Genomic DNA, 27,780 nt, shown 5'->3' with positions numbered 1-27,780 from the left:
TGGCTTTTAGAACATCTGATTTGCCCGTTACTTGTGAATCAATTTTTCTAGTCCAGGTAAGTGAACTGAGGAACCATCTTTTCTGTTGCTTATCGGACAACTCCCTCTGAATATCCCAGTGCTAATTAGTTTCCCTCTCAGATCTGGTTTTCTTCCTATGTTACCAATTGACCCAGTCACTTGAGCCAGGGGCTGGGAGCCATCCTAGATTTCTCTCTCACCCTGTGCATGGAGTGTCATGTAGCTGCCTTTTTTACACCTGCCCTCTCATCTCCATTCACACTGCTGCTGCTTCTGCTACAGTTAATCTGTAGTTTATCTTTCACTAAGACTGTAAGTAAGCTCCGTGAGATCTGGGGCCATGTGTGTTTTCTTCATCACTGTCTGTAATGCTTGGTACATTGCATGTTATATAAGTAGTATTTGTTGATTGAATAAATGAATTCACAAATGAACTTGTCGTCCTAGTTTTCTTTGTTCTGATCCATTCTTGCTGCTGAATTTTTCTGTTTGAAATGCAGACCTAACAGTGTCTTTTACTTAGAATAATTAAATAATTTCCCATTGCTTAGAGGATAAGTCTATTGCTTTGCATACAAGGCCCTTCATGATGTGGCCCCTTTCTGCTTTTCCAATTTCCTGTCCTTTTCATACCTCCTCTCTACACAGTACCCCGTTTTCCAGCTGTGTTTCCTGAACTGGCCATTCTTTCCCATATCTTGCCCTATTAACTGGAAAGCCCTCCTTTTTACCTTGAATCCTATCACTTCTGGATAACTCTTATTCTGCCTTCCTAGAATTTATCTTCCTCTGTGAAACTTCCTGTACCTCACCTATGCAGAGCGGAAACTTGGATGTAACTCTACTAGAGCATGCATTACATTGCATTACATTATTTGTTTAAGCATTTGTCTATGAACAAGGACTGAGTCTCACTTTTGTATCCCCATCACACGGTGACAGATACAGTGCCTCCCACACGGAAAGTACTCATTAAGTGCTTGATTAAATGAATAAGTTGGAAATCAGAGTAGATTAGAGAGTTTCAGTTTTTCTGGATGTGGCCTCTTCAACACTGAACTCTGGCTGGCCATCTGTGAATGATGTACAAAGGATATCAGTGAGGGGTGGATGGATCACAAGTCCATCACCACCCCAGAAAAACAATCAAAAACATTGCTGATGATGGGTCACATACATTATTATTATCCTTGTATGACTGAGGGCTGGTACTGGACACAGCTGCAATCAGAATGGTTGTTCAGTATAATGGATTGATTAGGCTAACTCTTATGCCATAAGACATTGATTTGAGCCACAGTAAGTACAGGCAAATGGGTACACATTCTTAATACTGGTCACAATCAGTTGGTCACAACCTATTGTCTAAATAATTAAATAATTAAGAACATCTTCCTACCACCTTTTTAATGTAATGCTCTTTAGTTATGACTTACACTGTACAAATCAGTAACAAAAGTCTTCCCAGCTTTGTTTCGTCTTTCTGTTTTCTTGTACTTAGTCTAGCTAGAGGAGACATCTACATTAACATATTTTTCAGTCTAGGTAGTGACTTGAACCAGCCAACCTTTTTTTTTCTCTCTTTCTTTTTTTTTGCTGGAAAGAAACCAAATCTCTCTACATTACTAAACCAAATCGAGTACATTGTGATGAAAGGAGTAATAATAACAACAGCAGAAGACAAAAGGCCTCTCACATAGAATTTTGAACTAAAGTCACATATTGAACAAAAGATATTTAAATTAACTACTGAACAAAGTAAGAACTCTTCAAAAGAAACAGGGCTTCCTGCCAAGCCCCCTAGAAATGCCCCCAGGCCTCTTATTCATTCACTACCATTATTTCAGTTTATGTCTAAAGATGTTTTATTTCTTATCTCATTCTCTTCCTACCACCTAGTGGACACATAGTTGGCACTTACTGCTTGTTTATTGAATTGAATGGAATCAAGCCCCAAGAGTTAAAGGCTATTCTCTGAAGAAGAAAATAAAAGAGAAATAATTTTGTCAGTGAATAGAACTAACAAGTCTGAGTTTCTCTCAGCAGTGGACTAAAGTTAGGAAGGGATAACACGTACAATTAGCTCTCTGTATCTGTGGGTTCCACACTTGTGCATTTAACCAACTGTGGACTGAAAATATTCAGAAAACAAGGATGGTTGCATCTGTGTTGAACATGTACAGATTTTTTTTCCTTGTCTTTATTCCCTAAACAATACAGTATAACAACTATTTACATAGCATTTATATTATATTAGGTATTACAAATAATCCAGAGATAATTTAAAGTATGTGGGAGGATGTGTGTAAGCTACATGCAAACGCTATGCTGTTTTATATAAGAGACGAGCATCTGTGGGTTTTGGTATTTGAAGCGGGTCATGGAACCAATTCTCCATAGATACCAAGAGACAGGACTATATTTCTTATAAGGTTAGATTACTCCAAAAGGGTTGTTTTAAAATACTGACCCAGAGAAACCTATTCAGACTATAACTAAGATCTGTTTGTTCTTTTCTCTGTTTTTGTTTTTCTTAGATGGAGTTTTGCTCTTGTCACCCAGGCTGGAGTGCCATGGCACAATCTCGGCTCACTGCAACCTCTGTCTCCCGGGTTCAAGTGATACTCCTGCCTCAGGCTCCCGAGTAGTTGGGATTCCAGGCGCCTGCCATCACGCCCAACCAATTTTTGTATATTTAGTAGAGACAGGGTTTCACCATGTTGGCCAGGCTGGTCTCAAACTTCTGATCTCAGGTGATCCGCCCACCTCGGCCTCCCAAAGTGCTGGATTACAGGCGTGAGTCACTGTGCCCAGCTGCTCTGTTTTTTTGTTTTTTGTTTGTTTGTTTTTTTTGTTTTTTTAGCCCTTTAATCCGCAGGGCTTTTTTCAGAAGGAATCAGGTTTATTTTAAGGCATTAAAAAATCAGGCATCAGACAGGTGTGATGTACTCCCAGCTACTTGGGAGGCTGAGGTGGAAGGATTCCTTGACCCCAGCAGTTCAAGGAACTGGGCAATAGAGCAAGACCCCATCTTAAAAAATTAAAAAAGAAGCATTTGTTGATTCTTATGACCTGTTTGCAAAGTTGTAGTCTATATTGGGAATCATGTTTCCCCATACTAAGCTGACCTCCAAGAATAACATTTTCCCACCAGCCATGAAGATTCCTGTTAGTTAACAAAAGACATTTTGTGAATTAATCCCTTTCTTGTTTGTTCTACTCTATTTTTTTTTTTTTTTTTTGAGACAGAGTCTCACTCTGTTGCCCAGGCTGGAGTGCAGTGGTGTGATCTTGGCTCACTGCAAGCTCCGCCTCCCGGGTTCACACCATTCTCCTGCCTCAGCCCCTCGAGTAGCTGGGACTACAGGCACCCGCCACCACACACGGCAAATTTTTTGTATTTTTAGTCGAGACGGGTTTTCACTGTGTTAGCCAGGATGGTCTCGATTTCCTGACCTCGTGATCCGCCCGCCTCGGCCTCCTAAAGTGCTGGGATTACAGGCGTGTGTGAGCCACTGCGCCTGGCCGGTCTACTCTATTTTTATTTGGAAAAGTTGGGTGCTATGGAAATTTTCTGTTTTGATGGTGACAGGAGAGGACAGGAAAATGCATTTTCTGTCATCAATGGATTAATGGCTTAAAAGTAAAAGATTTGTCTTTGGTTCTCCTAGACAGGTTTTGCCAGTTGTTCCCAAACAGGACATACCTTTCTGCTTCTGTAGATCTTTAGAAACTGGTTCTTTGGAAGTTCTCGACTTGTTACTTCGGTGTTAGAACACTGAATTGTAAAGATCTAGAAAAGAGGATGACAATCTTTGAATAAATGGGCAGGTCAAGGTAACAATCCTCTCTGCCTTCACTTAGCGTACAAAGTCCTTCCTGAACTAACTGAGCTTTCCTTTCTAGCCTCATTTCCTCTGTTGAAGCCACACCAGCCTGTCTTTCTAGTCCTGGCCTCCTTGTACTCGCATATCTGACTGACCTTCTTTGCCTGTGATCCTCTTTTTGGTTGGGCTGCCTGATTATTTTCTACTGGGCAGCTTCTCCTTTCCAGGCCTGGCTCCTTTCTTCTAAAAGACCACATAGCAAAGGCATAAATGAAGGTTAATTTAGTAGCTGTGTGAAGAATGAATTGGAAGGAAGAGTCTGGAGCAACAAGACCAATTTTAGGAGACAGTGAAGGTCTCATGGATCTGTGCTGCCTGATATGGTAGCTACAGCTGCATGTGGCAATTAAAATGAAATAAAGGTAAAAATTCAGTTCTTCAGTTATACTGGCCACATTTCTTTCTTTCTTTTCTTTCTTTCTTTTTTTTTTTTTGAGATGGAGTTTTGCTCTGTCACCTAGGCTGGAGTGCAGTGGTGCAATCTCAGCTTACTGCAGCCTCCGCCTCCCAGGTTGAAGCAATTCTCCTGCCTCAGCCTCTTGAGTAGCTGGGATTACAGCCGCCTGCCACACGCCCGGCTACTTTTTGTATTTTTAGTAGAGACGGGATTTCGCCATGTTGACCAGGGTGGTCTTGAATTCCTGACGTCAGGTGATCCACCCGCCTTGGCCTCCCAAAGTGCTGGGATTACAGGCATGAGCCACTGCACCCCACCTATGCTGGGAACATTTCAAGTGGTCAGTACTCACATGTGGCTAATGGGTACTGTATTGGGCGGCACAGATTAAATAAAATATTTCCATCATAAGAGAAAATTCTTTGGACAGCACTGCCAAAAATCAATTCCCCAAGAAAAAATGGCATTCATTCTACATAGTGATGTTTTATGTGTTGTACCTTAAAAATAGTGCCATTCATTGTCCCTAATCTAATTCTAGGCAGAGTGTATTGAGCAGTTATGAATACTATTGCTTCAAGTATGAATGCAGCTTAGAATAACAAATTCAAATTTAGTGTTTATCACTTAAGTATTCAAAAATAGCATTTAAATAAATGCCCTTGAATATATTTTTAATTATTTATCTTTCCTTACCTACTCCTACTCTTACAAAGAGGCGTCAATTAATTACACGCCATTCAGTTTTTAGTAATTACCTCTACTGGGGTCAGATTATTTGCTATTTACAAAACTGTTTTAATGTTTTCATCTAGTATAGCCATGATTACTTTATCTTTGGATAGTAACTGTTTATCATATATCAGCCTTCTAGCATTGCTGCCTTTGAAGGCTTTTTATTTCATTGATTTAGAAGTGATTTTTTTTCTTTTTTCCTTTTTTTGAGGCGGCGTTTTGCTCTTGTTGCCCAGGCTGGAGTACGGTGGCACGATCTTGGCTCACTGCAACCTCCGCCTCCCAGGTTAAAGCGATTCTCTTGCATCAGCCTCCAGAGTAGCTGGGGTTATAGGCATCTGCCACCATGCCCAGCTAATTCTTGTATTTTTAGTAGAGACAGGGTTTCACCATGTTAGCCAGGTTTGGTGGTGAACTCCTGACCTCAGGTGACCCGCCCGCCTCAGACTCCCAAAGTGCTGGGATTTATAGGCATAAGCTACCATGCCCGGCCACATGGTTTTATTTCCTTACCTCAGTGTAGTCTTAATCCCCCACCCCACCCAGTCCAAGAGCAAGTCCTAATAATAGTTCTTCCTTCAAAAGGTAACACAATTCTGTTCTTTTCTCCATTTCTATTTTCACTACTTAAGTGATCCTCCCATCTCAGCCTCCCAAGCAGCTGGGACCACAGGTGTGAGCCACCACACCCGACTAATTTTTTGTAGAGACAGGATCTCACTGTGTTGCCCAGGCTGGTCCCAAACTCCTGGTTTCAAGTAATTCTCTCACCTCGGTCTTCCAAAGTGCTGGGAATAAGTGTGCACCACTGTGCCGGCCAGGATTTTTCTTACTCCATTTTTTTACTCTTTAAACTCAATCAAAAGTTACATGGTTAGCCGGGCGCGGTGGCTCACACCTGTAATCCCAGCACTTTGGGAGGCCGAGGCAGGCGGATCATGAGGTCAGGAGATCGAGACCATCCTGGCCAACACGGTGAAACCCCGTCTCTACTAAAAATACAAAAATTAGCTAGGCGTGGTGGCAGGTGCCTGTAATCCCAGCTGCTCGGGAGGCTGAGGCAGGAGAATGGCGTGAACCTGGGAGGCGGAGCTTGCAGTGAGCTGAGATCCGGCCGCTGCACTCCAGCCTGGGTGACAGAGGGAGACTCTGTCTCCAAAAAAAAAAAAAAAAAAAAAAAAGTTACGTGGTTAAATAGTAGGACTGACATATTTCACTTAGTAGTGAAAATAGAAATGGAGTAAGTAACTTAAGGTTACTTAAGTCACTACTATCACTCTCCCGGCTGACTGCAGTAGCCTCCCTGCAATCATCTAGGAGAGTGATACTGGTTACCCTGCTTTCCCCTCACCCCCTAAAAATAGGCAAAATGACCTTTTAAAAAGAAAATCAGGCCAGGCATGGTGGCTCATGACTGTAATCCCAGCAGTTTGGGAGGCCAAGGCAGGAGGATCGCTGGAGCATGGGAGTTTGAGACCAGCCTGGGAAACACAGTGTGAGACCCCATCTCTACAAAAGAAAAAAACCAAAAAATTAGCTAGGTATGGTGGCTCATGCCTGGAGTCCTAGCTGCTCCGGACAGAGGATCTCTTGAGCCCGGAATCGCTTGAGCTATGATTGCGTCACTGCACTCAAGTCTGGGCTATGGAGCCAGATCATGTCTCTTAAAAAAAAGAAAAAAAAAAAAAAAGAAAAAGTCAGATTAATCTCTTGTTTAGAACTCCTGCCTCCTATTATACCGATAAACGATTCCAAATATTTCAAGCTGGGCTAAACGGCTCTTTATGATCTGGCCCTTGCCTTCTTACCCAGCCTCATCACCACACCACACTTCCCTCCCTCCCTGAGCTTCAGCCACTCTGGCCTCTTTCCAGTTCCTAAAATACACGCAGTCTTTTCTTACCTTAGGGCCTTTTTCTGGCTGCTACTCCTGGATTGTTCTTGCCTAGCTCTTTCATGAGTGGCTCCTTCTTAGTTTCAAAGTCTCAGCTCCAATGTTGCTTCTTTATCTACTCTTTCCAAAGTAGGCTCCTCTGTTTCCAGCCTGTACTCTTTATAGCATCATTTTTACCATCTGGCATCATATTTGTTTATTTACGTATGACTCTCTGTCTCTCCCTACTAGACTATAAGTTCCATGAAGGCAGGAAACTTATTTATATTCTCTATCTCTACTACCTAAACAGTACCTGGCACATATTGTTGTGCTAAAAACAATGTTTAATAACACTGAATAACTTACTATTTTCTAAAGGAGATATAAGAGGAACTCACCTAGTTCTCCCTCTCACCCTTGCTCTCTGTGTCTGTGTCCCTCCTTCTCCCCACATATATAAAAGGAATCTCTCTGTGTCATAAATGTGAATATCTTTTTAGGCCCTTTATACTGAATGTGAACCAGTGACTTTGTGGCTGAACTTCATCTTTTACTTCATGAAATCATGGCCACAGCTTTTTAAATGGTTGGTTTCAGTTGGAAAACATAGTGAACAATACATCTGGAAATATTCTGTCATGTTTTGAGCTGAGAAACTCTAGAGAACCAGCTGCTGATTTAAAAGCCTTTTATTATGATACAGACAGTCTATTGTCTACAGAAGCATTGGCTGTTACACAGTGGTAGATATGTGTTGCTTTTTCTCTAGCTATTAACTTGAGAGAAAAAACTTGTATTCATAATTTATGCATGACTTATATTCTCTGAGAATAGTTTATTGTGTTATTTTCTTTAGCTGATTTACTGTGCATTTAGAGAATTTTTGATACAGGGTCTTGCCCTGTTCAGGCTGGAGTGCAGTGGTGTAAAACACTGCTCACCACAGCCTCAACCCCCTGGGCTTAAGTGATCCTCCCATCTCAGTCTCCCAAGCAGCTGGGACTACAAGTGTGAGCCACCACACCCGACTAATTTTTTGTAGAGACAGGGTCTCACTGTGTTGCCCAGGCTGGTCCCCAACTCCTGGTTTCAAGTAATCCTCTCACCTTGGTCTTCCAAAGTGCTGGGAATAAGTGTGCGCCACTGTGCCGGCCAGGATTTTTCTTACTCCATTTTTTTTTCCTTTAAACTCAATCAAAAGTTACATGGTTAAATAGTAGGACTGACATATTTTGCATTCTGGGGTTTTTTAATTTCACAGATTTCTACATTAAAATATGGTTTATAATTATGATTTAGTACTCCTAGGTGGCTTTATATTGTTAAAATGGATGAATTTCGCCATTTACTATATTAAAGTTTACTCTTATATTTTATAATACATGAATACAGTGGAAGAAAAATTGACATTCAAGACCTGCACAGAGATAATTTTGAAGAAAGTGAATATGTGTATGATTAGTGGTATAATACATACGTAATTTGTTGTGTGACATTTAATATTTTGATAATTTAAGAAAATTTCTGACCATTACTATTTGGAAGATTTATATAAAATGACAGATAATTATGTACTAAGATTATTAGGTAGAAAATAATTACAACTAAATAACTTAGGCTGGGAGTGGTGGCTCATGCCTGTAATCCCAGCACTTTGGGAGGCCAAGGTGAGTGGATCACTTGAGGTCAGGAGTTTGAGACTAGCCTGGCCAACATGGTGAAACCCCATCTCTACTAAAAATCCAAAAAAAAAAAAAAAAAAAAAAAATTAGCTGGGTGTGGTGGCACATGCCTGTAGTCCCAACTACTTGGGATGCTGAGGCACCAGAATCACTTGAACCTGGGAGGCCAAGGTTTCAGTGAGCCGAGACTGTACCACTGGGCTTCAGCCTGGGTAATAAAGTGAGACTCTATTTCAAAAACACAAACAAACAAAAAATAACAAAACAGCTTACAGAAACATTTTTGTGTTTTTAAATTACAAAAATTACTTTAAAATTCACATTTCAGGGGCCGGGCGCGGTGGCTCACGCCTGTAATCCCAGCACTTTGGGAGGCCGATGTGGGCGGATCACAAGGTCAGGAGATCGAGACCACGGTGAAACCCCGTCTCTACTAAAAATACAAAAAATTAGCCGGGCGCGGTGGCGGGCGCCTGTGGTCCCGGCTACTCGGGAGGCTGAGGCAGGAGAAAGGCGTGAACCCGGGAGGCGGAGCTTGCAGTGAGCCGAGATCCCACCACTGCACTCCAGCCTGGGCGACAGAGAGAGACTCCGTCTCAAAAAAAAAAAAAAAAAAAAAAAAAAATTTACATTTCAGGAAATTAGAAAATAGGAAATACAAATACAAAATCGCTCAATTTCCTAAGCATTAGTACAACCACAGGAATATTTTAAAAATATTCTTTCAGTGTTGTTGCTTTATTTATACATGCGGGTTTTTTTTTTGGTGTTGTACTCATAATGTACTTGTTATTTATATTTCTTCTTTTAAGTGAAATATAATGTCATAAACATTTTCCCATAATGCTAAGTTTTTATAACCATTGTTTTAATGGCCCCATAGTACTCAACCTAACAATATATCTTAATTTACTATTCCTCTTTGTTGGAGGAGTTATTTATGAAGTGTTTTAGCTTTTATAACTATCATCATAGTGAATACTTTTGTGAATATTGTTTTTATTACCACGTTTGGTATTACAGCTTATAAGGTATATTCTCAAAAGTGGAATTTCTAGGTATGACTTTTTTTATGTCTCCTAACACATTCTAACAAATGATTTTCCAAAGAGAATATGTCAGTTTATATCACCACCTGCAGGGTGTAAAACTATCTATTCCATTGTTGCATTCAGCATTATATATTCTTTCTTTTTAACTTGCACTATAATTAGGGAAAAATACCATGTTGTTTTAATTTCAGTTTTTTTGATTACTAGTAAATGTTGCATATTTTCATGTTTGGTTTCTAGTGTCAGAATCATAATAGTTTCAAATATTTTCCCCAGTTCCAATAACTATTTATTTTCTATATAGATGTTTTTTGTCTGTCTAACTTGATTCATATACTTCAGGTAACATTTTAGAGATGTGGCAGAGTTTTTTGGCTAAACACACACACAGGTATTCTCAATGATGAATTTCTCCTATTATGCTCAATAATGCTTTCAAATTAGTTACTCTGGAGAAGGAGTAATACAACATTATGTTTGTATTCCATATTATTCTGGTATATTGTGAAAGCATATTATGTGAGTAATCCTAAAAAATTTTTTAAATCCAGAAATCTCCCTTAAATCTAGAAATTTTAATGATAGATTATGTTTAAGTATATGTTTCAAATATGCTTAAGTAATAGTTTTTTAAGGTCTGAGAATTTGAATTATGAATTTTTTTTTCCTCTTGTAGGTTGGAAAAGAGACTGTTCAAACCACTGAGGATCAGATTTTGAAGAGAGATATGCCACCAGCATTTATTAAGTGAGTAATTAAAATATTCTTCTGTTGCTAAGCAAAATAATGCTCTTGTTAGGAAGAAAAAGTAGCTGATTTCAGTAACAACTTTTTTTTTTGGCATAAAACTTTTGTTTACAATTGAAATTTCAACTTTTTTGTCTTCTTTTTAAAAAAAACTTCATTTTAGTCTTTGATATTAGGCATTTTTGACATAATAATTTTTTTTTTCCTTTTTTTTGAGATGGAGTTTCACCCTCGTCACCCAGGTTGGAGTGCAATGGTGCGATGTCAGCTCACTACAACTCTGCCTCTTGGGTTGAAATGATTTACCTGTCTCAGCCTCCGGAATAGCTTGGATTATAGGCATGTGCCACCATGTCTGGCTAACCGTACCTGGCCGATTTTTGACATAAGACATAAGATTATGACTTTTGAGTTTTTCTTTCTAGGATGAAAAGTATTCAGAGACCCATTGTGACTATAGCATGCATGAATCTGCATTGTATACTGGGCACCTTTGCTTGGAGATAAGGGAATAATGGTAGATATAAACTTTAAAAAATTATTGTTTCGGCCAGGCAGGGTATCTCATGCCTGTAATCCTAACACTTTGGGAGGCCGAGGCAGGTGGGTCACCTAAGGTCAGGAGATCGAGACCTTCCTGGCTAACATGGTGAAACCCCATCTCTACTAAAAATACAGAAAAAAAATTAGTCAAATGTGGTGGCGGGCACCTGTAGTCCCAGCTACTTGGGAGGCTGAGGCAGGAGAATGGTGTGAACTCGGAAGGCAGAGCTTGCAGTGAGTGGAGATCATGCCACTGCACTCCAGCTTGGGTGACAGAGGGAGACTCTGTCTCAAAAAAAAAAAAATTATTGTTTCATATTTTCAGTTACATTTTAAATTTAAGTTATATTTATGTATCTCCTAGTACTCCTAAAAATAATTTCCAGGCTTTTTGGGCTATTCTACATAAAACAAGCAGACATACTAATTTTTGAATACTTAAAACTTTTTAGGCTCTTATATTGTCTTTGATTAGTGGTTTTGTTCTATATGGCAGTCAAGTTGTAAGCAAAAGTAAAAGCTGATGGATAGGACAGAAAAAGTAGAACTCATAGAAGTTAGTAAGAATAGCATAAGACTTTTCAAAAAGAAGGTGTGTGAAGGACTTGAATAGCACCTCAAAAGAGGAAATGTAAGTGGCCAATATTTTATCTCAGTCATCAGAGAAGTGCAAATTATTCTATTATACACCCTAAATTAAGAAGCCTGATAATATCAGTTGTTGATAAGATATGGAGCAACTGGAATGTTCTTACACTGCTGTTGGGAATGTAAATTGGTGCAGCCACTTTGGAAAACAATTTGACATTAGTAAAGTAGAGGATAAGCAGTTCCACTCCCAGGTATGTTCCCTAAAGATACTTGTCCACATGCACACCAGCATCCATATAAAAAACATTTCTATCAGCATTGTTCATGACGACTCCACTGGTCTATCTAGAGTAGAATGGGTAAAAATAATCATGGTATAGTCAGAAATTGTAATATTAATCAGTAATGAAAAGGACTGAGGAATTTTCACTTAAAAATGGTTAATTTTATGCTATATGAGTTTCATTTCAATTGAAAAAAACAATGAGGCCGGGTGCAGTGGCTCACACCTATAATCCCAGCACTTTGGGAGGCCGAGGAGGGAAGATCACTTGAGCCTAGGAGTTTGAGACCAGCCTGGGCAATGTGGTGAAAACTCATCTCTACAAAACATTAACTGCATGTGGGAGTGTGAGCCGGTAGTCTCAGCCACCCAGGAGGCTGAAGTGGGAGGATCACCTGAGCTGGGGAAGTTGAGGCTGTAGTGAGCTGTGACTGCACTCACTGCACTGCAGCTTGGGTGACAGAGTGAAACCCTGTATCTAAAAATAAATAAATAAATAAAAAGACAAAAAAAGAGGAATGAATGAATCTCAAAAATAATTGAGGGAAATGAAAGTCAGATAGATAGATAGATAGATAGATAGATAGATATGTAGGTTCCACTTATTTAAAGTTCAAAAATGGCCAGGTGTGGTGACTCACACCTGTAATCCCAGTACTTTGGGAGGCCAAGGCAGGTGGATCACTTGAGGTCAGGAGTTCAAGACCAGCCTGGCCAACATGGTGAAACCCCATCTATACTAAAAATATGAAAATTAGCTGGGTGTGGTGGCTCACACTTGTAATCCCAGCTACTTGGGAGGCTGAGATGGGAGAATTGCTTGAACCCAGGAGGTGGAGGTTGCAGTGAGCCGAGATCAAGCGACTGTACTCCAGTCTGGGTGACAGAGTGAGACTCTGTCTGGAAAAAAAAAAAAAAAAAAAGCTCAAAAACATGCAGAAATAAACTATGTTGTTTAGACATGCCTATTTATATAGTAAAAAGATGAAGATGAGTAAGGAATAATGGTCACTACAGCCAGGGTAGATAGTATCTCTGGGAGGGAGGAAGAAGTTTATACTAGGGAGAGGTACACAGGGGCATCTAAAAGTGGTAATAATGTTCTATTTTTGATTTAAGTGATGAGTTACGTGGGTGGTTGTTTTATATTTATTCATTATATTATACATATGTTTATTTTCTCTATGTATGTTATATATCACAACTTTAAATAAAGCTAAAAGTGTTCCTTTATTTTTATCCTCCTTATGTTCTATTATTTTCATTCAACAGATGTAAAATTTTCACCCATATTGAAGTCTTCTCATTTCTAACTAACTTGAGTGGGTGCTTTATGCAACTGTGTTTCTGTTAATTCCACAAAATGTCTTCATGTGTCAGGAAGTAAGGTGCTAAAAGCATCTGTTTTTTTTGTAGAGCCTATTTTGTGGGAGTATCTTTTTTGTCCTACCTTCATTGGACTTGGTGATCTCAAGGTTTCTTCTAGCTCTGACCAACAGGAGCCTATTTTGTTCACATGCCATCCAATCAGCCTGGTTATATATATACATATATATTTGAGACAGGCTCTTACTCTGTCACGCAGGTTGAAGTGCAATGGTGCAATCATGCCTCACTGCAGCCTCGATCGCCCAGGCTTAAGTGATTCTCCTGCCCCAGCCTCCGGAGTAGCTGGTGTGTGCCACCATGCCCAGACAATTGTTAAATCATTTGTAGAGGCAAGGTCTCCCTGTTGCCCAGGCTGGTCTTGAACTCCTGGGCTCAAGCAATCCTCCTGCATTGGCCTCCCAAAGTGTTGGGAGTACCGGCATGAGCCACTGTGCCCCGGTCTTAGGCTGTTAATATTAAGAGGAATCTTATGCTGTCAACTAAACATATTATAATTAAACTTGCATTTACCTTGCATTGAAAACATAGCTCTAGCTTGTAGCAGGTTGCCCCTCACACCTTGGAAGGTACAGAGCACGGGGAATGAGTGATTAGGGATTTCACTATCAGGTAGGTAGTTCGACTAGAAGACCCTGCAAACAGTTGCTTCCAAAAATGACATTCTAGTCTATGAATATGATTTGATTGGTAAATGGATTTTGTCAGAAAACTTATTTTTGCTAATCCCCAGAGATATATGCTGAAATACGCTATGTGCTCTCACAGGCTTCCTTGGGGACTTAGAAAAATTAAAAATGAGCACACCCTAGTTGTGATAAAAATTTCAAAAAATTTGGTCACTTTAAAATAAAATAAAACTTCATTTATCACCCTGTGTGGTAACTAGGGCATCAACCCCTTACTCTAATAATTGGTAATTTAAAGGAAATTAAGCATTTATCTTGCCTTTCCTGTACAAACTTTTTACAGTAGCCCAATAGCCCTAGTTGCAAGGTGAATTCTAACCAATAAATGTGGAAGACATGACATAATTAAAAATCATTGATCGCTGGGTACGGTGGCTCACACCTGTAATGTCAGCACTTTGGGAGGCCGAGGCAGGCGGATCACCTGAGGTCGGGAGTTCAAGACCAGCCTGACCAACATGGAGAAACCCCATCTCTATAAAAATACAAAATTAGCCAGGCATGGTGGCGCATGCCTGTAATCCCAGCTACTCAGGAGGCTGAGGCAGGAGAATCGCTTGAACCTGGAAAGTGGAGGTTGCGGTGAGCTGAGATCACACACCATTGCACCCCAGCCTGGGCAACAAGAGCGAAACTCTATCATTGATCATGTAATTGTTGATTTAGGTAAGAATAGTCAATGGATGAAATCATTCAGAGGTTTGAACTTTTATTTTGCCATGAGGAAAAACTCTGGTCTCCATGGTTAATCAGGGAAAAGTCATGTGTTATGACCAACTGAAAACTTTACTGAGCAGTTTTTTAAAAGTATATAATTTAATATGCCACACTCTGAAACGTTACTTGAAAATAGCCTTGAGTACAAACAACAATATGGTGGTTGTCCAACAAATTTGGGGGCAAATAAATATTCTATAATTGAAAACATGGTGGAGGACTAGGCATGATGGCTCACACTTGTAATTCCTGCACTTTGGGAGGCCAAGGTGGGAAGATTGCTTAAGCCCAGCAGGTCAAGGCTGCAGTGAACTGTTGTCATGCCACTGCACTCCAGCCTGGAGTGAGACCCTGTCTAAAACAAAACAAAATAAACCGTGATGGATTTTTATGCTTTGCTTTTCTTGTTTTTCTATAGAATGCAAAATGAAGCAGAAAATAGTAGGTCTTGACTTGGAAAAGACAGGGATAGAGAGGGGGGAAACAGATGGAAGCAATTAATGACATCCTCTGAACTACTGAGTAGGACATTCTTTTGAGCTGCTTGGTTGATGTTTAGAAATTTCTAGGGCATGACCGACTGAAACTTCCTCTGTAGTCTACTTTTGCAAGGATTTCTCAAGTGACTGCTTAAGCAACACTAAAGGCTAAAATATTTAAAAATTTATTGTTAGATCAGTCTGTACTCCTAGAATGTTAAGATGTCAAGGCTAGAGAAAACAAGATACTTGGCCTGTAGATAGATTTATACCTAAGCTATCTGATATATATTTAAACGTTTTGCAGGGAAAGATATGATACTTTTAGGATTTGGGGATCTCAAGATCCTATCATAGTCTATTTGTGTGATTGACAATTAAAGGCATATTGAAAAATGGGTTTAATACATTTAAAATGATGTAATTGTCGATGAGGAACTTCCAGTGCTCATGCAATTCCTTACTGTAAACGTGAGAACCATTTTATATAGAACAAGATTTGCATGGTCACAGCCTTTCTCTTGGGTGGAGCAAAAGTTATTTGATCCCTGGCTGCACTGGCAGACAGAGCTCACAATTTACTAATTTTACCCAAGATTGCAGTAATAGCCACGGTGTTGCATAAGAGGTGTAGGGTTGCATGGCGATTGCCATAGAAACTGCCCAGACTGTCATAAACTTCAGGAGTGCAGCAGCTATGCTGTATTGTTGAAATATTGGTTAGACTAACCTTATAACCCTGTAAGAAATCATTTGTTCCTGGCTGAGTCCGGTGGCTGACGCCTGTAATCCCAGCACTTTGGGAGGCTGAGGCAAGTGGATCACTTGAGGTCAAGAGTTCAAAACCAGCCTGGCCAACATGGTGAAACCCGTCTCTACTAAAAATTCAAAATTAGCAGGGCGTGATGGCACATGCCTGTAATCCCAGCTACCTGGGAGGCTGAGGTAGGAGAATCACTTGAACCCGGGTGGTAGAGGTTGCAGTGAGCCGAGATCATGCCATGCATTCCAGCCTGGGCGACGAGAGCGAAACTCTGTCTCAAAAAAAAAAAAAAAAAGAGAAATTATTTGTTCCTTTTGAGACTGTCAGCAAGGGAGTCAGCTACTGTACTCCATGTTTACATTTTGTATCACTGTCAGTTGTCATTTTCTTCTTTGTCATCATCATCAGACTGCTGTGGCAGTAATGTTTTATGTATAATTGATTAATGGGCTAGATATGTTCCTTGGTTAATTATTTACTGATTGCCTTCTATGTGCCTAGTGTGCTAAGTGCTGTTTATAGAATAGTAGTTCTTACCAGTGTGTAATGAATGGTCACTTGTGAGATATATTGCAAGTAATATGTTAACAGTAATAAAGTGCTAGAGGGTACTAATGCTTTGCTTTAAAAAAAACTGAATTGAGAGGCCGGGCGCACTGGCTCACGCCTGTAATCCCAGCACTTTGGGAGGCCGAGGCTGGGGGATCACGAGGTCAGGAGAGCGAGACCACGGTGAAATCCTGGCTCTACTAAAAATACAAAAAATTTGCCGGGCGCGGTGATGGGCTCCTGTAGTCCCAGCTACTCGGGAGGCTAAGGCAGGAGAATGGCATGAACCCGGGAGGTGGAGTTTGCAGTGAGCCAAGATTGTACCACTGCACTCCAGCCTGGGTGACAGAGTGAGACTACATCTCAAAAAAAAAAAACCGAATTGAACATATTTAAGTTCACATGTATAATAATATCCCTCTCATTTCTGCTCATTATGAGTTTATTTTTTTAAAACTTTAATTTAAGTATAATATGCTTGTTATTATGTTTTCTTTAGTGGGAGAGAAATTAGTGGAACTACAGCTATTGTGACTGGAAAGTGTGCATAATCCCAAGTAGACCCATGGGGCTATGCCATAAACATGAGTTTTATTTTTCTATATATGATGGTGGAGCAAAGGTGGAAACACTGCTGCAGAGAAATTTTGTAAAAAAGAAATATTTTAAGAAGTTTCCAATTAAAGAGCTATAATACAGACTGACTTTATGATAGGAATTCAGAGAGAGAGCTCTCTCATTGTAAGCAGGAATAGTAGAAAGAGCGTTTATGTAGGAAGTGGGGCTTGGGAGGATGGTTAGATGTAGGGAGGAAGGAAAATACTTCAGGTGCAATGAATGGCATGACAAGTCATGAGGGCCTGTGGGGAGGGGGCACATGGTGGGGGTGGTAGGAACTAAGCTTAGGTAGGTAGGTTGGGCAATAGTGAAGGTCCTTGAAAGCCAGGCAAAGGAATTTAGAATTGGGCAGCAGGGAAGCTTTGTAGCTGCAGAGCAGTAAGATAACAATATGAAAGCATCTTCAGGAAGATTCATAACCAAATACAGAAGGAATAGTAGGTGCTAGTGTTGTAACAGAATAAGCTGGATGTCACACCGACCAGATTTATTTTCTGTTAATGTAGATTTGCTTCAGATTGATTCCTTCTTATAGGTGAGAAATGTTTATAGCAAACTATTTTATTTGCCTTGGAAAAATTGTCATTGCTGTATACAATGGAATTTCATTCTTATTTCTGCAATGGAGCAGAAATGAATAAGGAAGGCAATTCTTGGACCCGATCCAAGGATGTTCAGTACTGAATGGATCAAAAAACCTCACTTCTGAGGTGGTCTTGTGATATGAACTTGAAAAGGGCATGGTGTGCATTATCTCTTGGCAGGCAAATGACAGCTTCATTTCGAACTGGACATTGTTGTCACTTTCTGCCTCAGTGCTGCTCTGACAGTCTGCTTGAGTCAAAACTTGGATTGGTTCACCAGCTTGGACTATTTTTGAAGCATATTGTAATGTCTAGGCTGACTGAATAAAAGAATGTTCCCAAAATACCATGTGAAAGGATGCACTACTGCTACATGATTGCCATTAATCACATTTCTTGGGAATTTTTTGTTTTAACCCTTAAACTTTATTAGTTAAGAACAGTTATGTTATTTACTTGTACAAATTTACCATAATTTATATTCATGCACAAACAAGAAATTTGAGAAGGATTAAAATATGCTTTATACGTAATTTAGATCTTTTTTGACCTAAAGTAATGATATCACATTTTTAGGTCATCAGGCCTTGTAGCTTTTTCTTTGCTTGTGATCTTGAACACTCAAAATAATTTGTGATGAAGTTTGTATTTTTAAACACACTTGTGGGTGAAAGTGCCCAGAATATCTTTTTTTAACAATTAATTATTTAATCATATCACTTAATGCCCTTTGTTTGCCTGGGGCTAATGTGTGATTTGTGTGTGTGTGTGTCCTGAGTTTTGTGGTCCTTTCCGTTGCTACAGTATTAGAAGATTTTTGTCTCTTAATGTGGATGTCCAAGTTTCTGTGATGTAATCATTGACCTCTGCCAGCTGCCTTGCTGCATTTTTGACCTAGAGCAAGCACTCAAACTTTAAATAGTTCACCTTTGGACTTGCTACGTAAAACATAATTTAGCACTACTGTTTTTTATTTATTTATTTATTTATTTAGAGACAGAATTTCGCTCTGCTGCCTTGGCTGGAGTGCAATGGCACCATCTCGGCTCACTGCAACCTCCACCTCCCAGGTTCAAGAGATTCTCCTGACTCAGCCTCCCGAGTAGCTGGGACTATAGGCATATGCCACCATGACTAGTCAATTTTTGCATTTTTAGTGGAGATGAGTTTCACCATGTTGGCCAGGCTGGTCTCGAACTCCTGGCCTCAAGTGATCCATCTGCCTTGGCCTCCCAAAGTGCTGGGATTACAGGCATGAGCTACCGCGCCTGACCTAGCACTACGGTTTTTTTTTTTTTTTGAGACAGAGTCTCGCTCTGTCGTCCAGGCTGGAGTGCAGTGGCATGATCTTGGCTCACTGCAACTTCTGCCTCCTGGGTTCAAGCAATTCTCCTGCCTCAGCCTCCTGATTAGCTGGGACTACAGGCACGCGCCACCACGCCGGGCTAATTTTTGTATTTTTAGTAGAGACGGGGTTTCACCATGTTGGCCAGCCTGGTCTTGAACTCTGCTCGATTTCTTCAATACCTTCTATGAGCTGGGTATTTTAAGTTGTGTTATTTAATCTACTTCATTTTTCAGATGAAGAGAAGCTCAGTAAGGTGTTGAAAGTTTCTCAGTTCATACATGGCAGAGGTAGGATTCTAACCCTGAACTGTTTGATTCCAAGTATGCTCATTCCAGTATGCTAAGGTACTTTCTCATTCTTCTTTACAAGTCTTTTCTTCTAACATAATAGTTATTGTGAGATTTAAATGAGTGAAATGAAATATGTGAAAATACCTAAAACAAACAAAAAGAAACATTTGGTGATTATGATGCAGGACAGGCAAACCCCAAAATTGAGGCTTAGCCCAAGAGGATTCTTGACTTTTCCTAGGAAAGAATTCAAGAGCGAGCTGGTGGTGGTAGCAACTTTTACTGAAGCAGTGGCGTATAGCAGCAGCAGCAGAGGCACTGCTCCTGGTGGAGCAGGGCTACGTTAGAGGCAGGGTGCCCAGAGTAGCAGCTCAGAGGCAGTTCTGCACACTCATATTTATACCCACTTTTAATTATATTCCAATTAAGGGGTGATTTATGCAGAAATTTCTAGAATGCAAGTGGTAGCTTCTAGGTTGTTGGGTCATTGCCATGGAAAGGGGCAGTAACATCTGGGTGTTGCCATGACAGTGGTAAACTGACCTGACACCCTGGTGGGCATGTCTTATGGGGAGGTGCTTCTACCCTGGACCTGCTTTAGCTAGTCCTCTATGTGGTCCAGTGTCCAAGCCCTGCCTTTGGAATTGAGTACTGACTCCTGCTTCAATTACATATTAGCTTCCTTCTATAGCTTCTTTTTTTCTTCTATAGCTTCTTAATTTTTGTTTCTTAATAGTTTTCTCCAAATAAATGATTCAATTCTTCAGTTCCTTTTTATTTTGAGATGGCGTCTGTCTCTGTACCGCAAGCTAGAGTGCAGTAGCATGATCTCGGCTCACTGCAACCTCCCCATCAAGGGCTCAAGCGATTCTCATGCCTCAGGCCCCCAAGTAGCTGGGACTACAGGTGTGCGCCACTACTCCCAGCTGATTTTTTGTATTTTAGTAGAGACGGGGTTTCACCATTTTGCCCAGGGTGGTCTCAAACTCCTGAGTTCAGGTGATCTGCTCACCTTGGCCTACCAAAGTGCTGAAATTCCAGGCATAAGCCATTGTGCCTGGCCCTTCAGTTACTTTTTAAGCTTTTCTCAGAGATTTTTAAAATCTAATTTGTAGTCTTCTGTAGTAAGACTTTTTTTTTTTTTTTTAAATTGGACCATGATTGCTTGTTTTTATTTAATGCCCTTTCTTTCTGTATCTGTTGAGTGGATTACACATTTTTTTATCCTTTACTCTGTTGAGATAGTCTGTGGTTTACTACATGAATATAGATTTGTTGATAATGAACCATTCTTGTATTTCTAGGATAAACCCTACCTGGCTGTGATGAAAAACATATATATATATAGTGCTGAATTTAATTTGCTAATATTTTAAAAGGATTTTGCATTTTTGCTCATGGAGGGACCTTTATCTGTAATTTTCTTTTCTTCTTATATTCTTATCTAGTTTGGGTATCAAGGTTATTTTAGCTTCATAAAATAAGGTCTTTTCTAGTTTTTGAAACAGGTTATGTAAGATAAAGATTATCTGCTCTTGAAAGTTTGGCAAAACTTGCATCTAAAACTCTGTGTCTGGTGGTGTCTTTGGGAGGAAGAGATATGACTAAAAAGAAACTCAGTTTTGTTTTATTATCTAAATCAGGTTCTAAATTCATTGTGAGTCAACTTTGGTAATCTGATACTTTTCTAAGAAATTGCCAATTTTATCCAAACTTCCAAATTTATTAGCATAAAATTCATAATAATCTATTCTTTTAAAAATCTCTGTTGTATCTAGTTATATGACATTTCCTATTCAGTATTGCTTATTTCTGCCTTTTGTCTTTTTTCTTTTATTATTATTATTATTATTATTATTATTATACTTTGAATTCTAGGGTACATGTGCATAACGTGCAGGTTTGTTACATATGTATACTTGTGCCATGTTGGTGTGCTGCAACCATCAACTCGTCAGCACCCATCAACTTGTCATTTACATCAGGTATAACTCCCAATGCAATCCCTCCCCCCTCGTCTTTTTTTCTTATCGCTCTTGTTAGAGATTTATCTGTCTTACTAGCTTTTCCCACGAAGATCTATTTCATTAAATTCTTTTCTCATATTTATTATTTACTTTTCTCAAGTTTATTATTTGAATACCTTATTTTTAATATTTCAGTCTTTATGTTCAATCTTTCTTTTCTTTTCTTTTTTTTTTTTTTAAGATAGTCTTGCTCTGTCACCTAGGCTGGAGTGCGATGGCATGATCTCAGCTCACTGCACCCTCTGCCTCCTGGGTTCAAGTGATTCTCCTGCCTCAGCCTCCTGAGTAGCTGGGATTATAGGTCCCCGCCACCATGCCTGGCTAATTTTTGTATTTTTAGTAGAGACGGGGTTTCACTATGTTGGTCAGGCTGGTCTCGAACTCCTGACCTCCTAATTCTCTTTTAAATTAGAGAATTTAAAAATTCTTTAAAATAATTTTTTAAAGTTTTCAAAGTTCTTTTTATTATCTTTTGTTATATTTCTAATATAATTGTATTGTACCCAAAGACATGGTTGGTATAATACCAATTCTTGGAAATTCTTTTGTTACATAGAGCTCAGTTCTAGTGAGTTTTTATGTGTGCTTGAAAAGAAAGTACATTCTCTTTTGCTTGGGTATAGAGTTCTATTTATATTAATTAGGTCACTATATAAATATTAGTGGTCCAATTTTTTATAGCCTAATTTGTCTGTTTCAACTATCAGCTTATGATTGATATATGTTAAAAATCTCCTATACTAATTGTAGACCTGTCTATTTTTCTTATAATTGTCAGTGTTAGCTCTATATATTTCAAAGCAATATTGTTAGGTGGTTACAAGTTTGTGATTCTCCTAGGTTCTGAATTCTGTTAATTATTTGTTGCTAATTATCTTTTTTTAGAATGACTGTTGATAGACCTTAGCCTGCTGTTGGCTTGTTTCTCCAGATTTTGTTCTTTTTCTTTTAATCTACATCCTAGTTGGTCGGGCATGGTGGTTCACACCTGTAATCCCAGCACTTTGGGAGGCCGAGGTGGGCGGATCACGAGGTCAGGAGATGGAGACCATCCTGGCTAACATGGTGAAACCCCATCTCTACTTAAAAAAAAAAAAAAAAAATTAGCTGGGCGTGGTGGCGGGCACCTGTAGTCCCAGCTACTCAGGAGGCTGAGGCTGGAGAATGGCGTGAACCCAGGAGGCGGAGCTTGCAGTGAGCAGAGACTGTGTGCCACTGCACTCCAGCCTGGGCAACAGAGTGAGACTCCGTCTCCAAAAAAAAAAAAAAAAAAAAAATCTACATCTTAGTTTTTGCCAGTGTTCTTCATAAGTGAAAATATCCTCTTATTGTATCTATTCTAATTCATTTTGTGTTTAGGTAGCCACGCCTGTAACTCTTTTATTACATTCTACTATAGAACAGTGATTGCCTACTTTTTTCAGCATAAGGACCTTTAAATAATAATAGTGAGATTTTAGGCTGGGCGCAGTGGCTCACGCCTGTAATCCCAGCACTTCGGGAGGCCAAGGCAGGTGAATTACTTGAGGCCAGGAGTTCAAGACTAGTGTGGCCAACATGGTGAAACCCCGTCTCTACTAAAAATACAAAAATTAGCTGGGCATGATGGTGCACGTCTGTAGGTCCAACTACTCGGGTGACTGAGGCAGGATAATTGCTTGAGCCTGGGAGGGGAGATTGCAGTGAGCTGAGATCGTGCCATTGCACTCCAGCCTGGGTGACAGAGCGAGACTATGTCTCAAAAAAAAAAACAAAGAAACAAAACAAAACAAAAAAACCAACAACAAAATAATAATGGTGAGATTTTAAATTATTTGTTGATTAAGAAATGCATAAAAACGAAAAGATACAGGCTCACACCTGTAATCCCAGCACTTTGGGAGGCTAAGGTGGGTGGATCACTTGAGGTCAGGAGTTTGAGACCAGTCTGGCTAACATGGTGGAATCCCCTCTCTACTAAAAATACAGAAATTAGCTGGGCATGGTGATAAGTGCCTGTAATCCCAGCTACTTGGGAGTCTGAGGTGGGAGAATGGCTTGAACCTAGGAGGCGGAGACTGCAGTGAGTGGAGATCACATCACTGCACCCTAGTCTGAGTGACAAAGTGAGACTGTATATCAAACAAACAAACAAATGATACAGTGAATTTCATAAGTTTTATTTTATTTTATATAATTTTTTGAGACAGGATCTTACTATGTCACCTAGGCTGGAATGTAGATAGTGGTGTGATCACAACTCATTGTAGCCACAGCCTCCTGGGCTCAGGTGATCCTCTCATTTCAGCCTCCCAAGTACCTGGGACTATAGGCATGCATGCTACCATACCTGGCTAATTAAAAGAATTTTTTTTTTTTAAGAGATAGGATCTTACTATGTTGTCCAGGTGGGTCTAGAACTCCTGGGTTCAGTCAATCCTCCCAGAATACTGGGATTATAGGGGTTAGCCACCATGCCTGGCCAATTTAGTAATATTTTAAGATAATTTAAACATTTTATTCATCATAACAGAATCAACATACATTTGAAAACTACTGGTATCTGTAAGACACTCTTGCTTGTATACTCAATTTCTGCTGTAACCCTAGTATGAGATGGAGGAAGGACTGTGGAGCTGATGGACCAGGAGGTAGCAGAGTTCTTGACTGAACTCTGCACACTCAGAATCTGCACTGACGCTAGATTTGACAAGAGACTAAGGGAAGAGGGGAGAAAGAGCAGGACTAGTTATTCAGGTTTTAAAGGATTTGAAGATTGTGACTCATCCACTATCTTTCAAATAAACTACTTACCAAGACATGAGGAACATATAGCTTGGGCAGCTGTAACGTTTGTTCCTCTCCCATTCATTCTCAACATTCTGCTTCCCCTTCAATTATCTCTTGACTTGGACAGAGTCCTGTTTTATTTGAAGTGAAGTCAAAACTGGCTGCATACCCTTATAATCTCAATAATCTGAAACAAGAGAATTTAGTGAGCCTGTGGGTTTTTTGTGTGCGTGTGCTCGTGTCGGGTGTGTGTGTGTGTGTGTGTGTGTGTGTGTGTGTGTGTATGTTTAGGCTTTGTTATCTAGTATACATCCTCTAGCAAAGGGTTTGGTGTTTCCCTTGAAATGTTTTGAATGTTTTCAATATGACTCATTGTGGGTTATTTTTTAAAATTCATTTTCCCCTTAGCTTTATTGAGATATAATTTACAAATGGAAATTGTATATATTTAAGCTGCATCCTTGTGGTTTTATTTTTAGTTTTGGGTGTACTCATGCAGTGTCCTGTACTATCACTGTTTGGCCTTGATAAGAACAAGAAGGCCACTTTGCATTATGTTGTACTTTAAGAGAGTTGGGACAGGGAAATGAATACTTTGTGGATGAGGTCTGTAGGATCTTTAAATGTAGGAGTACAGGGTTGGAGCAGCATGTTTTAGTATTATCACACAGTGTATACCTGGGTGAGTTGGTGCTGCATACTTGCTACTTGAATTAGATTAAAGCTTGTCATTGTACTCTGTGTTCCTGTGTTCCTGACCCCCTCCTAAAAACTGTAACTATGCTTGTGGTCTTCAGTCAGGTCTCTAGGTGACTAATAGCTGAGGATCCTTGACCTTTCTCAAAATGGCAACTCCAGGAGCAAAGCATATTGGCTATTACTGGTATGCCACAGAATGCGTTCATCTCTACTGTTTTAAAGTAAAATCTGTGACAAATGCTTTATATTAATATAGAAGAGAAAACTTTCTTCACCTATCTCCTGAGTCTTTTGAAATCTTCACATCTATTATTTTCTAAATTATTATTATTTAACATTTTCTTAAAGATGGAGTCTTGCTCTGTCTCCCAGGCTGGATGGAGTACAGTGGCATGATCATAGCTCATGGTAACCTCAAACTTCTGGGCTGAAACAATTCTCCCCTCAGCCTTCTGAATAGCTAGGACTACAGGCACATGCCATCATGCATGGCTGATTTTTAAAAATTTTTCGTAGAGATGGGGTCTCGCTATGTAGTTTAGGGTGTTCTCAAATTCCTGGGCTCAAGCAATCCTCCCACCTCAGCCTCCCAAAGTGCTGGGGTTATAGGTGTGAGCCACCATCCCTGGCTCTATTATTATTATTTTAAAAAAATCATATGTATATACACATTTCAAGGAGGGAATGAATTGATAGAGGCAGTACTTCCTATTTGAAGGATACTAGAATGGCTGAACTCTCAGTTGCTGATGCCTGAAATTTTATATTGGAGTTCATTCCTTAGGTTAACAATTTAAATCTTAAATATCTAATGAAGGGATAATTTGGGGGGCCTTAGCAGTCATTTTCACTTAGGGCTTTGGCTGAAGGTAGGCTCTTAATATGCAGGAAGGCAGAGAGAGCTTGAGGGCCTGCCTGTACCCCAAACCCCTGTCTTCTCACTCAGGCCTTATATTGTGAAGGGTCTGGACTTTAATATTATCTTCAAACAAGGCCCTGTATGTAGTCACAGGAAAAAGAGAAGTCTTAAAAGATGTTGTTCATGGCCAGGTGTGGTGGCTCATGTTGTAATCCCAGCACTCTGGGAGGCTGAGATTGCCGGATTGCTTGAGCCCAGGAGTTCAAGACCAGCCTGGGCAACATGGCAAAACCCCACCTCTACTAAAAATACAAAAAATTAGCTGGGCATGGTGGTATGCACCTGTAGTCCCAGTTACTCGGGAGGCTAAGGTAGGAGGATCACTTGAGCCCAGGAGGTCAAGACTGTGGTGAGCCGTGATTGTGCCACTGCACTCCAGCCCAGACAAAAGTTGATCATGCGATTAAAATATTAAATGTAAGCACTTAAATAGACTACCATTTTTATGAACCTGTTTTGGCATTTCTTCATGTTTAAATATGATGGGCTTCTCAGACTGGGAAGCGATCTAGGCCTTTCTTGATGTCTGAAAGACCCTGACAGGATGGGAAGGGAAGGGAAGATCTCAACAAGGGCTAAGAAAAGAGGAAGAAAAGCCCTGACAATTGATTTTGCCTGCCACATAATTATACCAGGGCCAAACTGGTTGGAGATGACAGCGAGGGAGGTGCTGGGTGCAGTGGCCAGATGGAGATAACCTCACTGACCAGCTTCTCATGTTCTGACTTCCTTCCCTCCACCTGTTTCCTTCCCATCTCCCAAGTGTCGTCATAGCCTTGTTTGATGAGATATGTTTGTGGGCTCTGCAACAAGCTCTCTCTCTAAAACAGGGATCGTGGGATGTAAACACCTGTTTCCTTGGGTGTGCTCCAGGAACTGCGACCTCCATGAAATCAAATTTTCAGGTGTTCTGTTCCATAGTACTTCACTCTTAGGCAAACAATGCATCTTTTTGACAATATTTGTAACCTAAATGGCTATACTGTCTAAGATCAGTTTTAGTTTTTTTGTTTTTATTAAAACAGTGAATGTGATATGAGTTACTTCCACTCCTCCCCAACCTTTTTTTTTTTTTTTTTTTTTTTTGTTGGTAGGAGTAAAAGTTGAACTTGAATGTTTTCAAGTGCTTTCCAGTTTTAACTTATGGACCATATGTCTAAATAGACTTAATCACGCCATTTCCTTTATATTATTTTGTCTAAAGCTCTCCTTCCACAGCTAAACCAGTGAGCTGACATAGGATGACTGCTTTTTACAGAAGTAGATTGAGATTGTTTGGCTTTAGAGTGAGCTACCTGCACTTTGTGATGGTACACTGCCCTCCCTAGTCCAACTAGGCCTATTGCAAGTGCAGGTTATTTCTCACAGAAAGGATGTGTGTGTGTGCGTGTGTGTGCATGTGCATATGCGTGAGAGAAAGAGAGAGAGAGATCTACTGGAAAGAGAGCTCAAAGAGATGCTGCAAAGAGAATCATCTTTATAAGTAGTGCTGAGCTTCTGAAGGCAGGAGCAGTGTAGTTGTTACCTTCTCCATCACAACATTCCTAACCTCTTAGGTAAAAATGACTCCTCCTGGCCAGGCACGGTGGCTCACACCCGTAATCCCAGCACTTTGGGATCACCTGAGGTTGGGAGTTCGAGACCAGCTGGCCAACATGGTGAAACCCCATCTCTACTAAAAATACAAAAATTAGTTGGGTGTGGTGGCGCATGCCTATAATCCCAGCTGCTGGGAGACTGAGGCTTGAGAATCACCTGAATGTGGGAGGCAGAGGTTGCAGTGGGCTGAGATTGTACCACTGCACTCCAGCCTGGGTGACAGAGCAAGACTCCATTTCAAAAAAAAAAAAAAAAGAAAAAATCTCCTCCTGCTTTTGCACCCATACTTTCTTTTTCTTTTTTCTTTTTTTGAGACAGAGTCTTGCCCTGTTGCCCAGGCTGGAGTGCAGTGGTGCCATCTCGGCTCATTGCAACCTCTACCTCCTGGGTTCAAGTGATTTTCCTGCCTCAGCTTCTTGAGTAGCTGGGATTACAGGTGCGTGCCACCATGCCCGGCTAATTTTTGTATTTTTTTTTTTTTAGTAGAGATGGAGTTTCACCATGTTGGTCAGGCTGGTCTCGAACTCCTG

General features: G+C 40.1%; 1 protein-coding gene across 3 annotated transcripts in view; it reads left to right on the top strand.

The window, feature by feature from the left end:
• Positions 1 to 27,780, top strand: part of VCL (vinculin) — a 126,431-nt gene that overhangs the window by 38,539 nt on the left and 60,112 nt on the right. For all 3 annotated transcript variants that reach the window (XM_025397576.1, XM_025397577.1, XM_025397578.1), the window contains exon 2: positions 10,327 to 10,397. In XM_025397576.1, the coding sequence (XP_025253361.1) occupies positions 10,327 to 10,397 (71 nt within the window). The remainder of the gene's footprint in view (positions 1 to 10,326; positions 10,398 to 27,780) is intronic.

The sequence above is a fragment of the Theropithecus gelada genome, chromosome 9 (genome assembly GCF_003255815.1).
Source record: "Theropithecus gelada isolate Dixy chromosome 9, Tgel_1.0, whole genome shotgun sequence".
Classification (NCBI taxonomy): Eukaryota; Metazoa; Chordata; class Mammalia; order Primates; family Cercopithecidae; genus Theropithecus; species Theropithecus gelada.
This window is presented reverse-complemented; position numbering and strand designations above follow the sequence as displayed.